General features: G+C 36.6%; 1 protein-coding gene across 5 annotated transcripts in view; it reads left to right on the top strand.

Annotated features, from left to right (window-relative positions):
- The window catches only part of LOC118909039 (E3 ubiquitin-protein ligase E3D-like), a 195685-nt gene that overhangs the window by 45708 nt on the left and 129986 nt on the right, over positions 1-19991 (top strand). For all 5 annotated transcript variants that reach the window (XR_008992816.1, XM_057489384.1, XM_057489383.1 and 2 more), the window contains exons 5-8: positions 6589-6658; positions 13052-13121; positions 14077-14185; positions 16960-17123. Coding sequence is in view for 4 of the 5 variants with exons in the window: in XM_057489384.1 (XP_057345367.1) it covers positions 6589-6658; positions 13052-13121; positions 14077-14185; positions 16960-17123 (413 nt within the window). In the remaining variant the exon portion in view is untranslated. The remainder of the gene's footprint in view (positions 1-6588; positions 6659-13051; positions 13122-14076; positions 14186-16959; positions 17124-19991) is intronic.

The raw sequence follows: 19991 nt of genomic DNA, 5'->3' as shown, positions 1-19991 counted from the left end.
GTTTAGATTTTCTGTTTCTTTCTGGGTCAGTCTTGGAAGGTTGTATTTTTCTAGGAAGTTGTCCATTTCTCCTAGGTTTCCCAGCTTGTTAGCATATAGGTTTTCATAGTATTCTCTAATAATTCTTTGTATTTCTGTGGGGTCCGTCGTGATTTTTCCTTTCTCGTTTCTGATACTGTTGATTTGTGTTGACTCTCTTTTCCTCTTAATAAGTTTGGCTAGAGGCTTATCTATTTTGTTTATTTTCTCAAAGAACCAGCTCTTGGTTTCATTGATTTTTGCTATTGTTTTATACCTCTCAATTTTGTTTATTTCTTCTCTGATCTTTATTATGTCCCTCCTTCTGCTGACTTTAGGCGTCATTTGTTCTTCTTTTCCCAATTTCGATAATTGTGATGTTAGACTATTCATTTGGGTTTGTTCTTGTTTCTTCAAGTGTGCCTGGATCGCTATATACTTTCCTCTTAAGACTGCTTTTGCTGCGTCCCACAGAAGTTGGGGCTTTGTGTTATTGTTGTCATTTGTTTCTATATGTTCCTTGATCTCTATTTTAATTTGTTCATTGATCCATTGATTATTTAGGAGCATGTTGTTAAGCCTCCATGTGTTTGTGAGTCTTTTTGTTTTCTTTGTAGAATTTATTTCTAGTTTTATACCTTTGTGGTCTGAAAAGTAGGTTAGTAGAATTTCAGTATTTTGGATTTAACCCAGGCTCTTTTTGTGGGCTAGTATGTGGTCTATTCTGGAGAATGTTCCATGTGCACTTGAGAAGAATGTATACCCTGTTGCTTTTGGATGTAGAGTTCTATAGATGTCTATTAGGTCCATCTGCTCTACTGTGTTGTTCAGTGCTTCCGTGACCTTACTTATTTTCTGCCCGGTGGATCTATGCTTTGGGGTGAGCGGTGTGTTGAAGTCTCCTAGAATGAACGCATTGCAGTCTATTTCCCCCTTTAGTCCTGTTAGTATTTGTTTCACATATGCTGGTGCTCCTGTGTTGGGTGCATATGTATTTAGAATGGTTATATCCTCTTGTTGGACTGAGCCCTTTATCATTATGTAGTGTCCTTCCTTATCTCTTGTTACTTTCTTTGTTTTGAAGTCCATTTTGTCTGATATTAGTACTGCAACCCCTGCTTTCTTCTCGCTGTTGTTTGCTTGAAATATGTTTTTCCATCCCTTGACTTTTAGTCTGTACATGTCTTTGGGTTTGAGGTGAGTTTCTTGTAAGCAGCATATAGATGGGTCTTGCTTTTTTATCCATTCTATTACTCTGTGTCTTTTGATTGGTGCATTCAGTCCATTAACATTTAGGGTGACTATTGAAAGATATGTACTTATTGCCATTGCAGGCTTTAAATTTGTGGTTACCAAAGGTTCAAGGTTAGCCTCTTTAGTATCTTACTGCCTAACTTGGCTCGCTTATTGAGCTGTTATATACACTGTCTGGAGATTCTTTTCTTCTCTCCCTTCTTATTCCTCCTCCTCAATTCTTCATATGTTGGGTGTTTTGTGCTGTGCTCTTTCTAGGAGTGCTCCCATCTAGAGCCGTCCCTGTAAGATGTTCTGTAGAGGTGGTTTGTGGGAAGCAAATTCCCTCAGCTTTTGTTTGTCTGGGAATTGTTTAATCCCACCATCATATTTGAATGATAGTCATGCTGGATACAGTATCCTTGGTTCAAGGCCCTTCTGTTTCATTGTATTAAATATATCATGCCATTCTCTTCTGGCCTGTAGGGTTTCTGTCGAGAAGTCTGATGTTAGCCTGATGGGTTTTCCTTTATAGGTGACCTTTTTCTCTCTAGCTGCCTTTAAAACTCTTTCCTTATCCTTGATCTTTGCCATTTTAATTATTATGTGTCTTGGTGTTGTCCTCCTTGGATCCTTTCTGTTGGGGGTTCTGTGTATTTCCGTGGTCTGTTCGATTATTTCCTCCCCCAGTTTGGGGAAGTTTTCAGCAATTATTTCTTCTAAGATACTTTCCATCTCTTTTCCTCTCTCTTCTTCTTCTGGAACCCCTATAATACAGATATTGTTCCTTTTGGATTGGTCACACAGTTCTCTTAACATTGTTTCATTCCTGGTGATCCATTTATCTCTCTCTATGTCAGCTTCTATGCGTTCCTGTTCTCTGGTTTCAATTCCATCAATGGCCTCTTGCATCCTATCCATTCTGCTTATAAACCCTTCCAGAGTTTGTTTCATATCTACGATCTCCTTTCTGGCATCTGTGATCTCCCTCCGGACTTCATCCCATTTCTCTTGCGTGTTTCTCTGCATCTCTGTCAGCATGTTTATGATTCTTATTTTGAATTCTTTTTCAGGAAGACTGGTTAGGTCTGTCACCTTCTCTGGTGTTGTCTCTGTGATCTTTGTCTGCCTGTAGTTTTGCCTTTTCATGGTGATAGGAATAGTTTGCAGAGCTGGGACGAGTGATGGCTGGAAGAACTTCCCTTCTTGTTGGTTCGTGGCCCTCCTCTCCTGGGAGAACAGCGACCTCTAGTGGCTTGTGCTGGGCAGCTGCGCGCAGACAGGGTTTCTGCTTCCTGCCCGGCTGCTATGGAGTTAATCTCCGCTGTTGCTGTGGGCGTGGCCTGGCTCGGGCAGCTACTCCAAAGTGGTGGAGTCGCGTTGGAGGGGGAGCGGCCTGGAGGCTATTTATCTCCGTAAGGGGCCTCCCTGCTCCCTGCAGCCCAGGGGTTAGGGTGCCCAGAGATCCCCGGATTCCCTACCTCTGGATTAAGTGTCCCACCCTGCCCCTTTAAGACTTCCAAAAAGCACCCGCCAAAACAAAACAACGACCACAAAAAAAAAAAATTTTTTTAATTAAAAAATAATTTTTACAATTAAAAAAAAAAAGTGGTCACTCGCTTTTCTGGTGTCCTCCGGCGCCAGGCCTCTGGTGCCCGCTCACTGTTCTTGCTGCCCTGTTTCCCTAGTATTGGGGTCCCTATCCCTTTAAGACTTCCAAAAAGCGCTCGCCAAAACAAAACAGCAAAAAAAAAAAAAAATTGGTCCCTTGCTTTTCTTATGTCCTCCGGCGCCCGGCCTCCGGTGCCTGCTCACTGTTCCTGCTACCCTGTTTTCCTAGTATCCAGGGCCCTCTGTGCATGCACTGTGTCTGCACTCTGGCCCGGATGGCTGGGGCTGGGTGTTCGGCAGTCCTGGGCTCCGTCTCCCTCCCGCTCTGCCTGCTCTTCTCCCTCCGGGAGCTGGGGGGAGGGGCGCTCGGCTCCCGCGGGGCCGGGGCTTGTATCTTACCCCCTTCGCGAGGCGCTGGGTTCTCTCAGGTGCGGATGTGGTCTGGATATTGTCCTGTGTCCTTTGGTCTTTATTCTAGGAAGGGTTTTCTTTGTTATATTTTCATAGAGATATGTGGTTTTGGTAGGAGATTTCCACTGCTCTACTCACGCCGCCATCTTCCGCCCATCTCCCAATAATTTTTATCTTAGTAATTTGTTTTGTTAAATTCTTAAGTATATCTTTTTTATTTTTTCAGAATGTGTTGAACTTTATAAATAATCACAAATATAAAAAATAGAATTATGAACTTCAGTATACCAACCATATTGATTCATAAAGTATGCTTTATCTCTCCCTTTTACTTTTATTTTTTTGCTGAAGTGCTTTAAAGCAATCCCAGATACTATGTCAGTTCATCCCTATGTAGATTTTTCTTTTAACCACAGTGTCATTTTTATACCTGGCAAGTTTAACAATTTCTTGATGATAAAATACCAGGCCATATGCAGATTTTGCCAGTTGTGTTAGAAGTGCCTTCTACTGCCAGCTTGTTTGAATCAAAATTCATACATTTGGTTGTTGGAAGTAATTTGCTTTTATTGATCAGATTTTAAAATCCTTATTACCCATGTCTTGAGAAGGTAGAATCTTACTTCAAAACTGAACCAACAAAAACCACTTTTCCTGCTTCATTGAAAGACAAAGCAAAATGTGCTGTAAGACCTATTATAAATGAAATACATAACAGAGCACCTGATGAAAAACTTTCTGCTTCAAATAGAAAAATTCCTTCTCAAGCATTGCTACTCCAATACCCTATATTAGTTTTTGGTAAGATTTAATGAAGATGGTCTGATGTAACTTGTATAAAATAGGATCCTTTAAAAAGTGTCTTTAATACCAATTTAGAGCCATACAGATAGATTTTATTGTAAGAAAGCATGAAGTGGCTAAAATGTCAAACATTATAGTCGAACGTCCCTGGTTTCTGAGCTGTCTTCCTAACCTTGCCTGGACCTAAAAAAATTGATACCTGTCGTGGTTTCTCTGTCTGTGGCTTTTGATATTTTTTTTTATCTCTAATTAAAGTGAGAAATATATTTTTTAATCAGGATCTGATAATACACACAAAAACACACCTCAACTAAAAGTTTCCTGAAGCTGTTTACCCTGTAAATAGCACTGTGATATTTTCTATTCTATTGTATTTATTTATTCTTTTTTAAGTATAGGCTATAACTCACTGAGTTAATTTTATGAATTGTTTGGAAAACATGGACATAGTGGTTAGAAGCACATTTTTAGCATCTAAGGGACCTGGATTCAAATACCACGTCTGCCAATTACTAGCAGCACCTCCATGGATCTCAGTTTAAATATGCTTCTCATGTAGGTTTTCTAGAAATAAGTTATTTGTGCTAAGGGAAGTTGGATTATCCTCAAATTTATACCAGTATAATTAGTATAACTAATGAGTCACTCCTTAAATTGATACATCACCCCACGTCACTGTTTTTCCTCTCTTAGACTAGCACTGCTCTTGCGTTGCTAGGAGAGGTTACCTGAGCTGTCCAGAGATGCAGAACTTCTCCGTGTCCACTATTTTTTTTTTTTTTGGTATCATTAATCTAGAATTACATGAGGGACATTATGTTTACTAGACTCCCCCCATCACCAAGTCCCCCCCACATACCCCTTACAGCCACTGTCCATCAGCTTAGTAAGATGCTGTAGAATCACTACTTGTTTTCTCTGTGTTGTACAGCCGTCCCCATGCCCCCCCCCACATTATATATGCTAATTGTAATGCCCCCTTTCTGTGTCCACTTTTATATGACTTCTGCCATGTTGCAGTGTTTCTGGGTGAGAGGAATGTTGTATGGCTTTAACAATAGTGTTACTGTGGAACTAAAAAGAGCATTTTAAAATTTTTGGTAAATTCTAAGTATTCAGTGATTATCTATTAAAAGGTGAAAAATTGGTCTCTGTGAGAAGGTGTGAGTTTTCTGCCCATTTCTTGAATGATATGTGCCAAGTATATATTTTATTTAATATCCACCTAGCAGTTACCATGCACCTGGGACAGTGCTTTATAACACTCCTTTTTAAGTCCTAATGAATGATTCTCTGGGTTAAACACTGCTTTTAACTCTATTTTACAGATGAGGAGACCAAAACAGGTTAATTAACTTGCCTAAGGTCACACGTCTGGTAAATAACAGAGCTGGGATTTGAGCTTAGGAAACCTGGCCCCAGACTCTGGGTTCTTAAACACTGTGCAATTGTTTTATAACATACTTCTTATAACAAACTACAGATCAGTAAGATATTTAAAAATAGAGGTGTAATTGACATGTAACATTATATTAATTTCAAATTTACAACATAGTGATTGGATATTTGCATATATTGCAAAATGATCACAATAAGTCTAATTAACACCTGTCACTATACATAGTTACAAAAAATTTTTTCTTATAATGAGAACATTTCAGATATACTCTTTTAGCAGCTTTCAAATATGCAATACAGTATCATTAACTGTTGTCACCATGCTGCGGATCACGTCCTCATGGCTTCCTTACTCTATAACCGGAAGTCTGCACCTTTTGGCCACCTTCCCCACTTTGGCATCCCCATCCCGACCCCGCCTCTAATGACCATGATCTGTTTGCTGTATGTAAAATGATGTTCATTTGCTTTATGATTAAGTGAGTGCTATTTTAATCTATTTCAATGATGAATTTGGATTTTCAAAGTTTAGACTGTTTCAGCAATTTGCCCCAGAACACTGTCCATCTTTCCAGTTACAATGCATATCTTAAATGGAAAAATAGAATTATGTGAATGTGTTAGATATATTTACTTCTAATGGGTAGTTATGTATTCCAGATTGCTTTTACATAAGTTACATTGGACTAGGAGTCAGAATAATATGAATTCAAGTACTGATTCTTCTGTTTTCTACACGTATGAATTAGGTCAAGTCACCTACCCTTTCTGCCTTTGTTGCCCACTGAATCTGCCACCTCTAAATAATAGAGGGGTTTGGAAGTGCTTTTTAGAAATGTAAAGTACTTCTAGTTCAAATTATTTAGCAACACTTAGATTATCAAGAAGCAGCTAGGTTTGGAAAAATAAGTCTGTTGATTATTCTGTCTTTAGACCTGAAAAATGATCTCTGTGCATGTGAATTATGCATACAAGCTAAATGTATTCCCAGTATTTAGTAGAGGGCAAAATAAAATGTAAAGTTCAGTGTATACTCTAGAGACAATGTTAAAATTATATATTCCTTTTAAGAAAGGCTGAGTGACATTTAAATGACATTTTTCTGTTCTACAGAAACCAAAGGCAAATACCAAAGTAATTTGTAAACGTTGCAAGGTAATGTTGGGAGAGACCATGTCATCAGGTAAGCATTTCATAATAAAAAAGCCAAAATGATTGCCTTCTTGTTAAGAAACCAGCAGAAGGAGACTTTATAGGAAATATATATGAAAGACTGATGACTAATATATTTATAGAACTGATGCTTTTTAAAGTAGAAATCAGCTAACACATCATCCAATATGCCAAAAGTTTGTGTATTTTGACCTTTATAAGTACATATTATTGAGTTTTAAGCATTAAGAAGTTGGCTCATTTTCAGTATTTCATTTCCTCTTTGTAAATATAAAGCAATAGTATAAAGTTTGCTTGGTCTGTCTTAAGGAAAATTGGAGACCTTTTCTTAATATAAATCCTCCTCAGAAGAGGTGATTGCCAGAGATGATGGAGCAGGCGCCTTTTCTGGCTGCCATCTGCCTCCAGGCAGTATTTTGGAGCTAGGAGTAAGACAAAACCTGTTGAAGTGGAAGAAAACACATTCTGAGTTTTGTACTCTGATCCTTGTTCTTTTTCCCTGTAGTTTAATTATATTTTATGCAAAGTCAATGTTATACACCACTTTAAAATATAATAATGAAAATCCTGATAATTAAAATACATCACTATTTAAAGATATGGCTTAAATATGTCTAGGGAGCTATAACATGCTGTGTTAGCTTTGTGGGTAATGAATAAGTGTTTTTAATATAATTAACTAGAAGATGTGATTTAGTGAAGCTGTTGTACTTAAGAGAAGGCACGTGGTGGAATGTTCTGTTTTTAAGAGTCATCAGAATCCTCTAAGTAGTTACTTGCCCAGAGTGAACAGAAAAGGAAGAAGGCATAGTGCTGAAGGACGCCACACTCAGTGTCATTTTTGAGAATGAAAATAAGCCCCATAAGCCATGAATTAGAACATTTTAAGGCTTCCATTTAAATAAGGTGGACTGATTTTTCAAAAATTCTTTTCTGTTCTTCCTGAAGCCCAGTTAAAGTGTCATTTAAGGGATTAAAGAAGGTATACATCCACAGAGACAGTCAGGTAGAGAGAGGTGACTGTGATGTAAATAAGAGGTGTAAGCAAACTTATTTTTGGAAACTGTAAACCTGAGAGAGGCCTGGGAACACACTTAGCAGTGTGGAGGAGGCTTCAATCTCAGTGTCTACAGAACATCATTTGGATGAGGAATGATCTAATACTCAGAACCCCAGAACAGGTCAGAATTTGGAGGCAGCAGGTAACAGGTAAGGAAGTCCGAGATAAGGAGCTGGAAACAGGATTAATTCAAAGTTTACATATGGAGCTATAAGACTCCTCCTTCATTTGCAACTTGCTTATGCTCTCAAGGTAGGAGATTGAAGGATCCTTCCTTGGAATAATGGAAGAGTGCCAACCAGAAAAAAGGTTTAAAGACCTGATTGGTAGGGGTCATTCCTTAACAACAAAAACATGAGCTACATTCAGCCATCCTACAGTCAGCTAGCCTTGTACCTACACCCAAGTGCTTCCTCTCAGCATCTTATTACCTTACACTTAAATATTAATGGATTACTGAGAATCAATGAATATTAGAGGAAATTCAAACTACAAAAGTGACCAAAGTAAATAGTCAAGTAAAAAGAGTAAAGTTACTGAGAAGAAAGAAATAATGTACAGAACATAAGAAAATCTTTTCATAAAAAAATATAATAAATGTCCTTGGGGAAATGAAAGAAAAGAAAATTAGAAAGGAAATTATATATATATATATCCCCATGCAAGTTTCCTCAGGATAGGGATATTGTCTCTCTCATTTATCACTATACTTAGCACTAAAACTGTCTGGTATATAATGGTACCCTGTAAATATTTGTTGAATGAATGAATAAATTGAGCCTTTTAAGACACCCAACATCTAGCTAACAGAAATTATGGAATAGAGACAACAGGATGCAGGAAATTATCAAACAAAATATCAAAGAAAAATACCAAAATACATTATAAGGCTATTTTCTAGGGCTTGAATTTCTCAAGTGAAAGGACCAACCAAGTATCTAATATAATTAATGGAAGGATGGCTGGGAAGCGACTCAAAGCCACATCATTAAGTGATTTCAGAACACCAAGCATGAAGTATCTGGAGAGAAAAAAGCAGGTAATATATGAAGGACTAGGAATTAGGGTGAGATTGAACTTCTTAACAGCAGTGTTGAGAGTTAGAACACAGTGAAGCAATGCCTTTATAATTTTGAAAGAAACAGATTTTTAACTCAGAATTCTATATGGTCAAATGTGAAGATAATACATTTTTAGAAATACAAGGTCTCAAAACAAACCTCAAAGATTTATTTTCCTTAGAACTCTGACATAGGATATACTCACCAAAAGTAGGGATTTAATCTCAAAAGAAGGCATGTATTTGGGTAACAGATTATCAAACAGAGAAGAGCAAGATTAGGAAGTCCCAGGGTTGGGGATGTATAGCAGGCCCAGAGAAAACAACTGGATTGAAGTGAGGGGAGAGAAGATTGCAATACTTTCAGTTATAAAGTGAAACTAAAAAATTATTTGATTTGTTTAACACATGTAACAAATAATCTTGAGGGAAGCCATTTCATCATATGGGAAGAATTAGCTAAAGTTGCTTGGGAAACTAAATAAATGACAAAGTAAGCAATTATGCACTGCAGGAAAACAGAAGGCTGAACAAAAAAGGAAACATTTTCTTGGGATTATTATGGTCATAGTAATGTAAACACTGAATATTACCTTAACCAAGAATCTTTTGATGTAAAATGTAAGTAAATTAAGAGGTCAGTATGTGTATGTGTGGAGAACTGTATCCACATCTATTCTAAAATAAATCAGTAGGTCTCAATTCCAAAAACCTTGGTATAAATAAAATGGGCAGTTCCATTCTGTAGAAAACAAGTATAGAACTATACACGTCCAAAAAATTATTAAGAACAACTACTGGAAAATGACCAAACTGAAGCAGTGTTTTGAGAAGTGTTTAGTTATGAAAAACAGCTACTGCCTTGGGTTAGAATGACAAATTTTGAACTTTTTTGCTTGGGGGTATTGCCGTTCCCTTGCCCTCCCAACTTGGATAGAAAATCCTCCACACCTTTATCGTATAGAGGAGTAGATTTGGTTCAGGGTCGGCAAAGGAGAAACTAGAAATTCAATAGGGAGATTTTGGAAGCAAGGCGCTATGGAAGGACTGAGATGAGTTCTTCATGCAACTCTGTCCAACTGCTAACCTATAATGCACAAATAGATGCCAGGGAGTCCAAAGAGAACTGAAAATTTAGAGAAACATGCAACCGTGTCTTTGAGTACATTGCTCGGTCCGCACCCAGCTGGGCAGCAGAAGGTGGAAGCCTTAATGGCTTGAGGTGTCTGGACAAGACCTCTCCTCAAATTTGCTGACAACACATGTTGGTATATTGAATACTCTCTAGGGAGCCGGGCTAAACAGAATGAGACTGAGCAGAGACAGTAGTGGCTATAGGTGTGGTCACTATACCAGTAAACCAGCAACCCATAAGAACAAAACAAGATCCATCATGGCTACAGTTTACTACAAACAGTGTTCTCCTTCCCTCCAAAGCTTGCTAGATATGCAACAAAACAGAAAAGAGTGATTCATGCTCACAGTAAAAATAGGACTCAATAAACAGATGCTGAGTAAGCACAAATATTAGATTTAGCAGACAAAAATGTTGTAGCTGTTATAAATACGGCAAAGAATGAAAAGAGAAAAACCTTTTGAGTGAACACATAGCAAATCACAAATTGGAAATGTCAAAAAAGAACTTCATATTTACAGAGCTGAAAGGTATAGTAATTAAAGAAAAATTTACTTCATTAGCTAAACCACATATTTGAGAGAACAGAAGGGGAAAAATAATTATTAAACTAGGAAATACATTAATATAAACTAACCAACGCAAAGAACAGAGAGAAAAAAGTCTGAAACAAAATGAAAAGAACCTCAGAGATTTTTGGAACAACATTAAGTGTTCTGGTATATGTGTAAGTGTAGTCTCAGAAGGTGAGGAGAAAAAGAAAGGGTCAGGGAAAATAAATGTAGAAAAAAATGGCTGAAATCTTGGCAAATCTGATGAAAATATGAACTTTCAGATTCAAGAATTACAATGAATCTCAAGTAACCTGAACACAACATTTCATTCAGGTACAGTGTGGTCAACCTGATAAAGCCAGAGATGAAGAAAGAATCTTGAAAGCTGCAGGAGGAAAAACAAAACATTATATACATGGATTTCATGACACAAGGCACACTTGTTGGAGAAACAATGGCAGCCAGAAGACACTAAAATGAGATGATTGAAATGATGGGGGTAGGAGTCAGTGGCAGGCACCAGAAACACCTGTCAGCTAGCAGCTCTATGGCCTGCAAAACTACCCTTCAAAAATGAAGGCAAAAACAAGGATATTTTCATATAAGTAGGTGGATATAGTGCATTCCTAGAACTTCTCTACAAAAAATGCTCAAGAAAATTCTTCAGGCTGAAAGAAAGGTACCAGATGGTAATCGGAATCCACAGGAAGGAATCAAGAGCAAAGTAAACGCAAAGTGTATGTAAATTACCACAAAAGGAAACCCAAATAAAAAATTGAAGCCCCGTTTCCCTGCAGTTTGCTAATTCTCTAAAACTACAATTTTTATTTTCATTGCTTTAAGAAGTAAGGACAGAAAGACTGCACAAAATGAGAACCTAAAGGGCCATACCTTTACAGTGAAGGTGAATCAGAAGTGAACAGACCTGTGGAATTACAGACAAGTATCAGTCCTTTGAGGCTTCAGGGAATTTCAAATCTTGAACTTGGTTAGCTTGTCTTGGATGAGACATAACACCATTTCCTTGCAAAATCAAATTCAAATCACTTTTTGAAGAAAATATCTTCATTGTAAAACTCATTCCCACAAATTAATTTGTCAACTACAGTGTTCACCATAAACCCAAAGATAAATAAGCACACAAACTAGACCTCCATCAATAAGAACTAACAAAAACAGCAAACAATAGAAGCAGAGTTCTGTTATTGGGATTATCAAATTTTAACAGTAAAACAACCAAGTTTACTATACTTAACAATATAAAAGACTGGTTTGAAGATATCAAAAGGAAACTATAACAGTAAGCATATTTGGACTAGGTCCACTATAGAAGTTACAAAAAATAAAATTGAAATCTAAAAATAGGATAGTATTTTTAACAGCAGATTAGATACAATTTGTAGGAAGAATTAATGAACAGTAGATAGATCAAAAGGAAAATTATAATCCAGCATAGACAAACCAGAGGCAAAAAGTCTAGAAGAGAGAGTAAGAAACATAAAATATACACTGAGAAAATCTAGCATACTTTTAATCAGACTAGTGGAAGGAAAAGGGAGGAAGAATGGAGCATAGGCAATATCTGGATAGATAATTGCTGAGAATTTTACACAAGTGAAGAACAACACTCTATGGATTGAGGAGGTGCAATGAATTCCAATTAAAGGATATCCAAGTTGGATAAATTTTAAAAAATCTGTAACTAGACACATCAGAATGATACTGCAGAAGAATAAAAACAGAAAATCTTAAAAGTGACGAAAGAAAAATTACGCATTACCTTCAAAGCAGTTTGAAGACAGAATGACAGTATAGATGTACTCAAAAGTTAAAAATTGCTAACCTCGGATTTTATATCAGTTGAAAATGTGCAGATATGAAAGAATCAAGACAGATAAATATATTTTTTGACAAAACAAACAAAACTAAGATAATCCACCTGTAATGGTTTGATTTCTTATTAAAAGAAATTCTCAACTATTTGATATAGTGATAAAATTAATATTCAGTAAAACTTTCCTAAAAATGACTTACTTTAAGAAGACAAAGCATTGATGATTGCAGGGAGACAGTCCTGAGACTTCAGAGAGTTTGGTGTCTGTTCAGAAGAGTACACCCCAGGTGAATCTGCTGCAAGCCTCTGCTCACATATGAAAGGTTGCAAAAACTAGGCACATCACAGCCATGGCCCACTTACCAAGAAACTAGCCATTTGTTTTCCTCATTTCTATAAAGTAGCCACAATCTAGGAGCCACTGAGAAAGGCTTTTTAATCATAGTATCCCAAAGTCTATGCACAGATGCTGTGCACTTCACATTAACATTTACCCAGATCCTCATGGAATCTATTAATGTACAATTCCCAACAAATCCAGCTATCTGGTTGCTTAGTTTACAGAAGAATTTAAACAGTAAACTAAATATCTACAGAAATGAGTATAAATACAAGCATTCTGGGTTTTTTAAAGATTCTGTGAAAAAAGTTTACTCTTACTAGTTTGGAATGTCATAAGTTGGGACCAACATGCCCACAATAAAAATATTAGTATATTGGGGAGATTTGTAATTTTCCTCTTTTTTTTTTTTGTTTCTAGAAACCACCAAGTTTTATATGACAGAGATAATTATTAAGCCATCCGAGAGAAATTTTCCTGTCATACCAAGGTACAAATAGCAAATTAAGTTTATTTTGTAATTTCACATGTAGGGAAACATCTGTACAGTTGATTATTTGGGAATTCACTTTATTTATACCTTTCTTTCTTTGGGAAAGGAAAAATAAAAACCTTTGAGAAAGGCTTTTAGCTAGTTGAACCAAACCACACATAAAAGTCTTGAGGTTTTATTTATCGTTTGCTTACATAATGGTGTAGATAAATAGGCTCATATAAATCTTCTGATTCTGAAAGTTTTTTGTGTTTCTATGTGCCAAGTAGCCAAAGTCTTATAAGCTAATCATTAATAAGTTTTTAAATAATTATTTCTGGTTTAATTTGACTTATTTAAAATTTGAAACATGGGTCAGTTTTCTACTGACTCCTGTTTGTTTTTTTAATGTCACTTGGCCACTGAATCCATTAGTGTTTTTTTTTTCCCTGAATCTTTTTAGTTTGCTATCAGGAGTTAACTATAGCATGTCTTTCAGTTTATTCATTGATATCTACAAATTATGGCAATCTGAATATAACCTTGAACTTTATCCCCCTGATTGATTCTGTACCTTGGATCCGACACTTTGGGGGGATCCAAATGGAAAGCATACTAGTATTTGGAAGGAAACTTCTCAAGTTTTTTTTTTAACTAAGTTATTCACTGTTTAATGTATTACAGCATGGAATATTTACTTGTCTAACTTAGTATTTTTATATTCAGCAGGGGGGAATAGTTAGGTCTGGGGTAGAAAATGTATTGAAGACTGGAGGATAGTTATAAGGAGGCTGAAGCAAACAGAAGTGCTTTAAAATATAATAAAATTCACCTTAGCACAGGTTGGGGAAGAAGGGCAGCCAAGCCCCGCTGCCCAGGCTGCTGCCTCTGAGGTTCCCTCAGGTGTTTTGGCTCATCCGGCCAGTCAGTCATCATGTGGGCACATCATGAACACCGACCTCTGTCCACACAGGTCTCGGTTTGTACAGAGTGTCGTCGCCCAGTGTCTGGTGGAACTCTCCTCTGCCAGAAGCACTTTCAGATTCACCATTCAAGGTCATGACGGCAAAGTGTACATCCTGGTAAGAGGTTATTTCACCCAGTCTTTTGTAGCTTAGTAATCCAGAGTCATTTTGTCATTCTTTTTTCTTAATGCTCAGGTCTAGCAAGTAAATGATCCCCAAATTGAATTTTTTAATATCAGTTTGATTCACAGATCTAGATCCCTTAATTTAATAACAAATGGTCAAGCGCCTCTATGTGCTAGGTATTAGAGATACAACGAGAAATAAAGCCTGATTCCTGCTCACCACAAAATAAAGTTTTTCACTCTCAGTTTTTAGTGGCATTTCTTTGTCAGTATAACAAAATTCTATCTCTTAACTTCTTTACCCCCATTTGATACTCTTATGTTTAAATACATTCTATTGCTCCTGCTTTTGCTTGCTTTCTCTATTTTTTCTTCCTTTTTTTCCATTCTTTCCTTTTCTTTTTCTCTTTTTTTTGTATAAGACAATGTGAGATCTCCCCTCTTCACAAATTTTTCAGTGCACAGTCCAGTATTGTTAGTTACAAGCACAATGTTGTACAGCAGATCTCTAGATCTGCTAGGTCTCTTATTCATCTTGCATAACTGAAATTTTATACCCTTTGATCAGCAATGCCCCATTTCTCCCTCCCCCAGTCCCTGGCAACCTCCTTTCTAATCCCTGCTTCTAGGAATTAGGCTATTTTAGAGTCTTCATTTAAGCAGAATCATGTGGTGTTTATCCTTGTGTGTTGACCTTGTTACACTTAGATGTCCTCAAGGATCATCTGTGTTGTCACATACCACATGATTTCCTCCTGTTTAAAGGCTGAATACTGTTCCATTTTATGTATGTACCATATTTTCTTTATCCTTTTATCCACTGATGGACATTTAGATTGTTGGTACATCTTGGCTATTGTAAATAGTGCTGCAGTGAACATGGGGGTGTATATATCTCTTTGAGATACTGATTTCAACACTGATATTTGAGAAGATGTGGCAAGTTTTTGAAGAAGCTCTGAAGTTAGAACCATCCCCTATGTGTACCACTGGCATCTATCTGTTTCTTTTAAAAATAATGCTTGGCAAAAAAGAACTGGGCACATTTATGTATGTAAAAATCCAAAAATCAGGGCCCGAGTCTCTTCTCTGCCTCCACATCTGTTTTATTCAACCAGTAAACATATATTGAGCATTTTTTTATTTGAAAGACACTGTTTTGGTGCTCAAGCTAATAGGGAAACCTGGTAGCTAAAAGGACCAAAGGGATTGAAGTTATTTTAGGTGTGGCTTTTCTAGTTGGCCCCCCATTACAGGGGCTCCTGCTTCTCAAAAATCACAGATAAATTCATCCTAAGCTGAAATATTTTCTGAGGTTGATACTACATACTCTTCATAGTCATACCTGAAATCAGTTCTAATTTTCTTTTATTGCAAGGTTTTTAAGTTAAAAATTGGGAGTAGGAGTTTAAAATCTAATATGTATTTAAATTAAAACTTTTTTCTTTTTTATAAAAGTAGTACATTCTTGAAATACTGAATGTATTTCCATATGAATAACATAATGGAAGTAGTGGTTCCCCTATCCTGTCCCCTGCTGCCCTGCTCTGTTGTACTAAGTGCAGGTGAACATTATTAACACTCTGATAAGCATAAATCAACGTTTTTTTCTATCTATAAACAACCACATGTTTATACATCTACATTCTATTTCTCTGTAAAAAGCAGAATCATGTGACTAGCATTTTTTTCAACATTCTCTACTTCACACAGAAGTATTTCATGAGGGTTGTTTCTTGTTAATATAAATATAGATCAGGCTCTTTAATGACTACAATTCCATTGTCTAAGGGTTGCAGTGACAATAATCCTCACGTGTGTTTTAGCACTTGAGAAACATACTGCTGATCTGTTGTAGGATTAGAATTTGTGTATTTTAAACTATGATAATTATCACTCCAAAAAACTCTACTATTTATTCCTTATAGTGAGACCCCCTTGGTGCCATCCAGATCCCCATTCCTCAGTCAGGGCACCCATTTCCCAGCTGCTCAGGGTGTGGGCTGCTCATGGCTCACAGTGTCTTGCTCATACCTGATGTACGCTACCTTGCCCGGAAAGTTACTTGTTCCCCAACCCTGCCCTGTCAGCCCACTGCCGGTAATTTGATCCTGGGCTACGAAAAGCTGGGGCCTCCTGCCTCGAGGTGTCACAGACCGTAGATGCGGTCCATGCCCCAGAGCCCCCGGGGGACCAGACCGAAGCCCGAGTCCAGCCGAGGCCCTTGGTGAGTCCCGTGCATCCGGACCCAGGACGCCTTCACTGGCAGCGCGTGCGCGTTCCCGTTGCGGCGCCTCCTCTGAACTGGATGTCACCGATCTCTCTGCGTTTGCTGGTCTGCCAAGTGAAGAAGGTGGCACACAGACGGCACCTTTCCTTGTCAATAGTTCTGTCACCACTTTTAATATGCTTATTTTTCATTTACTCTGTTAATTCTGTTCATATTCTTTGCCTGTATTTTTGTTGGGCTGGCTTTTTCTCCCACTTTTTGGTTTCTAGGAACTCCATGTATTATAGATAATAGCTTTATTATATATTATTAAATATTTTCTCCTAGTTGTCCTTTTTAAAAAAATTTTATGATGTCAGTGGCTCAATTAAATATTATACTTTGAAAGCTTCCTTGCTTAAAAATTATATACATGATTCTGCTATTTTTTTTCTAGCATGTTTATGGTTTGGGTTTGGTTTTTTTAAGTGGTGGCATGAGATATGAGTTGGATGGTGATATCTTTATATCCTATGCTTTTCTCTCCATATCTTTAGCTATGGCTTTTAAACTCAGACAGTTTGGTGATTGAATCTTTGGAAAATCCCAGATATCTCAAGAAATTCCCCCTGTTGGAAGACATATGGAATGCAGATTCCAGTTCTGCCTGGAATGCCGTCAAGGTCCTCTACCAGCCATGCATCAAAAGCAGGAACAAAAAGTAAGTTATGCTTTTGTTTTCTCATTCTTCATTGTTTTAGTTTCTGTTACCATGTTGTTAAGAAATTAATGAATTAAATAGTTCTATACCACTTCCCTACTTGAAGCTTCTAAAAGTCATAATGCTAAATATTGTACTTCCAAAGTGGATTGAATTACTATGATGATTCATGCTAATGTGCAACAAGCTTGCTTTTACTGAAATAATTGATCTTTTTTTCTTGTCCTCTCAGCTGTCTGTACATATGGCTGCAGTTCTAAATCAGGCTTCAAAAAATATGAATACTTACTGATAAGCACTTTCCAGGAATTCAGGCTATAATAGTGAACAAAAACAGTCCCTGGCTCAGGTTTGTCATTCCTATAGGGGAAGACAAGTCATAAATGAAACAGACCAAAAAAAAATCAAAGACTAATACGGCTCTTCTGTGTGTCAAGCACTCATCTAAGGGCTTCTGACTCATTTAAGCCTAACAAAAACCCTGTGCGGTAGTTACTGTTATCACCCCCATTTTAGAGATAATGACACTAAGATATGGATGCTAAATTACTCTAATGAAATATAAAGTGAGGTAGGGTAGTTGGGGAGTAGGAGGGGGGAAGGAGGTTATCATTTTATATTGAAAAGTCAAGGGAGGTTCCTCAGGTAAGATGATGTTTAAGTGGAAAAGTTGAAGGAAGTGAGGGAGTGAGCCATATCTGAAAACATTCCTGGCAGGGGAGGCAGCAAGTATTCTTATTTGACCAGATTGGAGGTTTATACTTATCCTGTACTCTACAATGGGTTTGATCAAATTTGTCCTAAAAACAGAAAGATCCCAGTCATTTTCTGGGAAGTAAATAAGTTTTTACAAATTGCTTGTCTTTGCTTTTTTGATTTATACAAGCATCACATCATAAAATATTCAAACAGTAGAAGCATACAGAAAGTAAAATGTGAAAGTTCTCCATTATGTCCCTTTCCAGTAGTAAAAAGTGTGTATGCTTCAACTCCTTTCTCTATTTATTTTTTATCTTAACATAATTTAAATGATATGTGTGTATTTTTTACATGAAAAAAATCCCCAAAACATTGTCTTGGAGGTTCTTTCCATGTCAGTGCTTGGCATTTTATGAAGTGGATCTACTGTACATAATTTAAGTTTTTCTGTTATGTTGTGGTGTTTCTAGGTGGCCATTTCATTTACCCCATGCTTCTCACATCACCAATAACTCCATCTGTTGATTGATAGATATCTATCTGTTGATAACTTTCTGTTAATAGATATTTGGGTTATTACTTTTTTGCTGCTATAATTACTATTGCACTATGCATTATTATACACTGGTTTTGTGATTATGTGTACTTTTTCTTGTAAATGCAATTTCTGGAAGTAGAATTACTGAGTCAAGGAGTATGACGTTTAAAATTTTGATATGTAATAGCAAATTATTTTGCAAAAAGGCCCTGCAAATTTATACTCCCACCTGAAGTTTCTATAATGCCCATTTCTCTGCACCCTTAGTCAAAGTGCCATTTATATTTTTGCCCATCTGATGCCAGTCTGAATAAAACAGGTTCAGTTGACTATCCTTGAGCTTTATTAAGGCACGATGAGAGAACATGGCTTATGCACTTGAAGCTTTGGAGGGGTGTGTGTGTGGCCTAACATACTCAGCTTTTAAGTTGTTCATTGTTTATATTTATTGATGTGTGGGGGCATGTGCCTTTATATATTGAGATTTATATAGTAAAGTTAACACTTTTTATATTCATCTGTTTTATTTATTTGGAATGTGGAATTTTGAGAAGGGTTATGTTACATCTCATATTGATTATGGAAAAGTCATTTTCTTCTGGTTTTGATATCAGATTTTTGCATTATATATTTTAAGGCTATGTTATTAGGTACATACAAGTTTCTGCCATGACAACTTGACTAATAGCATGTTTTATCACCTAAGAGATGGTGCTTTATTTCTATTTGATGCTATTTTCCTCTAATTCTAATTTGCCGATTGTTAATGTGGCTATATTTATTTCTCTTTTTTAAAAATTGTTGGTTTGAGTTTTTCCATTTCTTTATTTTCAGCTGTCATGTATTATTTTATCTTAGTTGTATGTCTTGTTAACATATATCTTGTAAACTGTATGTAGCTGGATATTTTTTTTTTTTTTATTATTATTATTTTTTTTATTGAAGGGTAGTTGACACACAGTATTACATTAGTTTCAGGTGTACAACACAGTGAATCAACATTTATATACATGATAATTCTAGGTAACCAGCTATCTCCATCCAAGTTGTTACAATATTTTGACTATATTCCTTATGCTATACATTACATCCCGGTTACTTATTTATTTTACAATTGAAAGTGTGTGTGTATATATATATATATATATTTTGTGTGTGTGTGAGGGCATCTCTCATATTTATTGATCAAATGGTTGTTAACAACAATAAAATTCTGTATAGGGGGGTCAATGCTCAATGCACAATCGTTAATCCACCCCAAGCCTAATTTTCGTCAGTCTCCAATCTTCTAAAGCATAACGAACAAGTTCTTACATGGAAAACAAATTCTTACATAGTGAATAAGTTACATGGTGAACAGTAGAAGGGCAGTCATCACAGAAGCTTTCGGTTTTGCTCATGCATTATGAACTATAAACAGTCAGTTCAAATATGAATACTCATTTGATTTTTATACTTGATTTATATGTGGATACCACATTTCTCTCTTTATTATTATTATTTTTAATAAAATGCTGAAGTGGTAGGTAGATACAAGATAAAGGTAGAAAACATAGTTTAGTGTTGTAAGAGAGCAAATGTAGATGATCAGGTGTGTGCCTGTAGACTATGTGTTAATCCAAGCTAGACAA

The sequence above is a fragment of the Manis pentadactyla genome, chromosome 12, assembly GCF_030020395.1.
Source record: "Manis pentadactyla isolate mManPen7 chromosome 12, mManPen7.hap1, whole genome shotgun sequence".
Classification (NCBI taxonomy): Eukaryota; Metazoa; Chordata; class Mammalia; order Pholidota; family Manidae; genus Manis; species Manis pentadactyla.
Note: the sequence above shows the minus strand (reverse complement) of the source record. Positions and strands in the feature narration are given on the sequence as shown.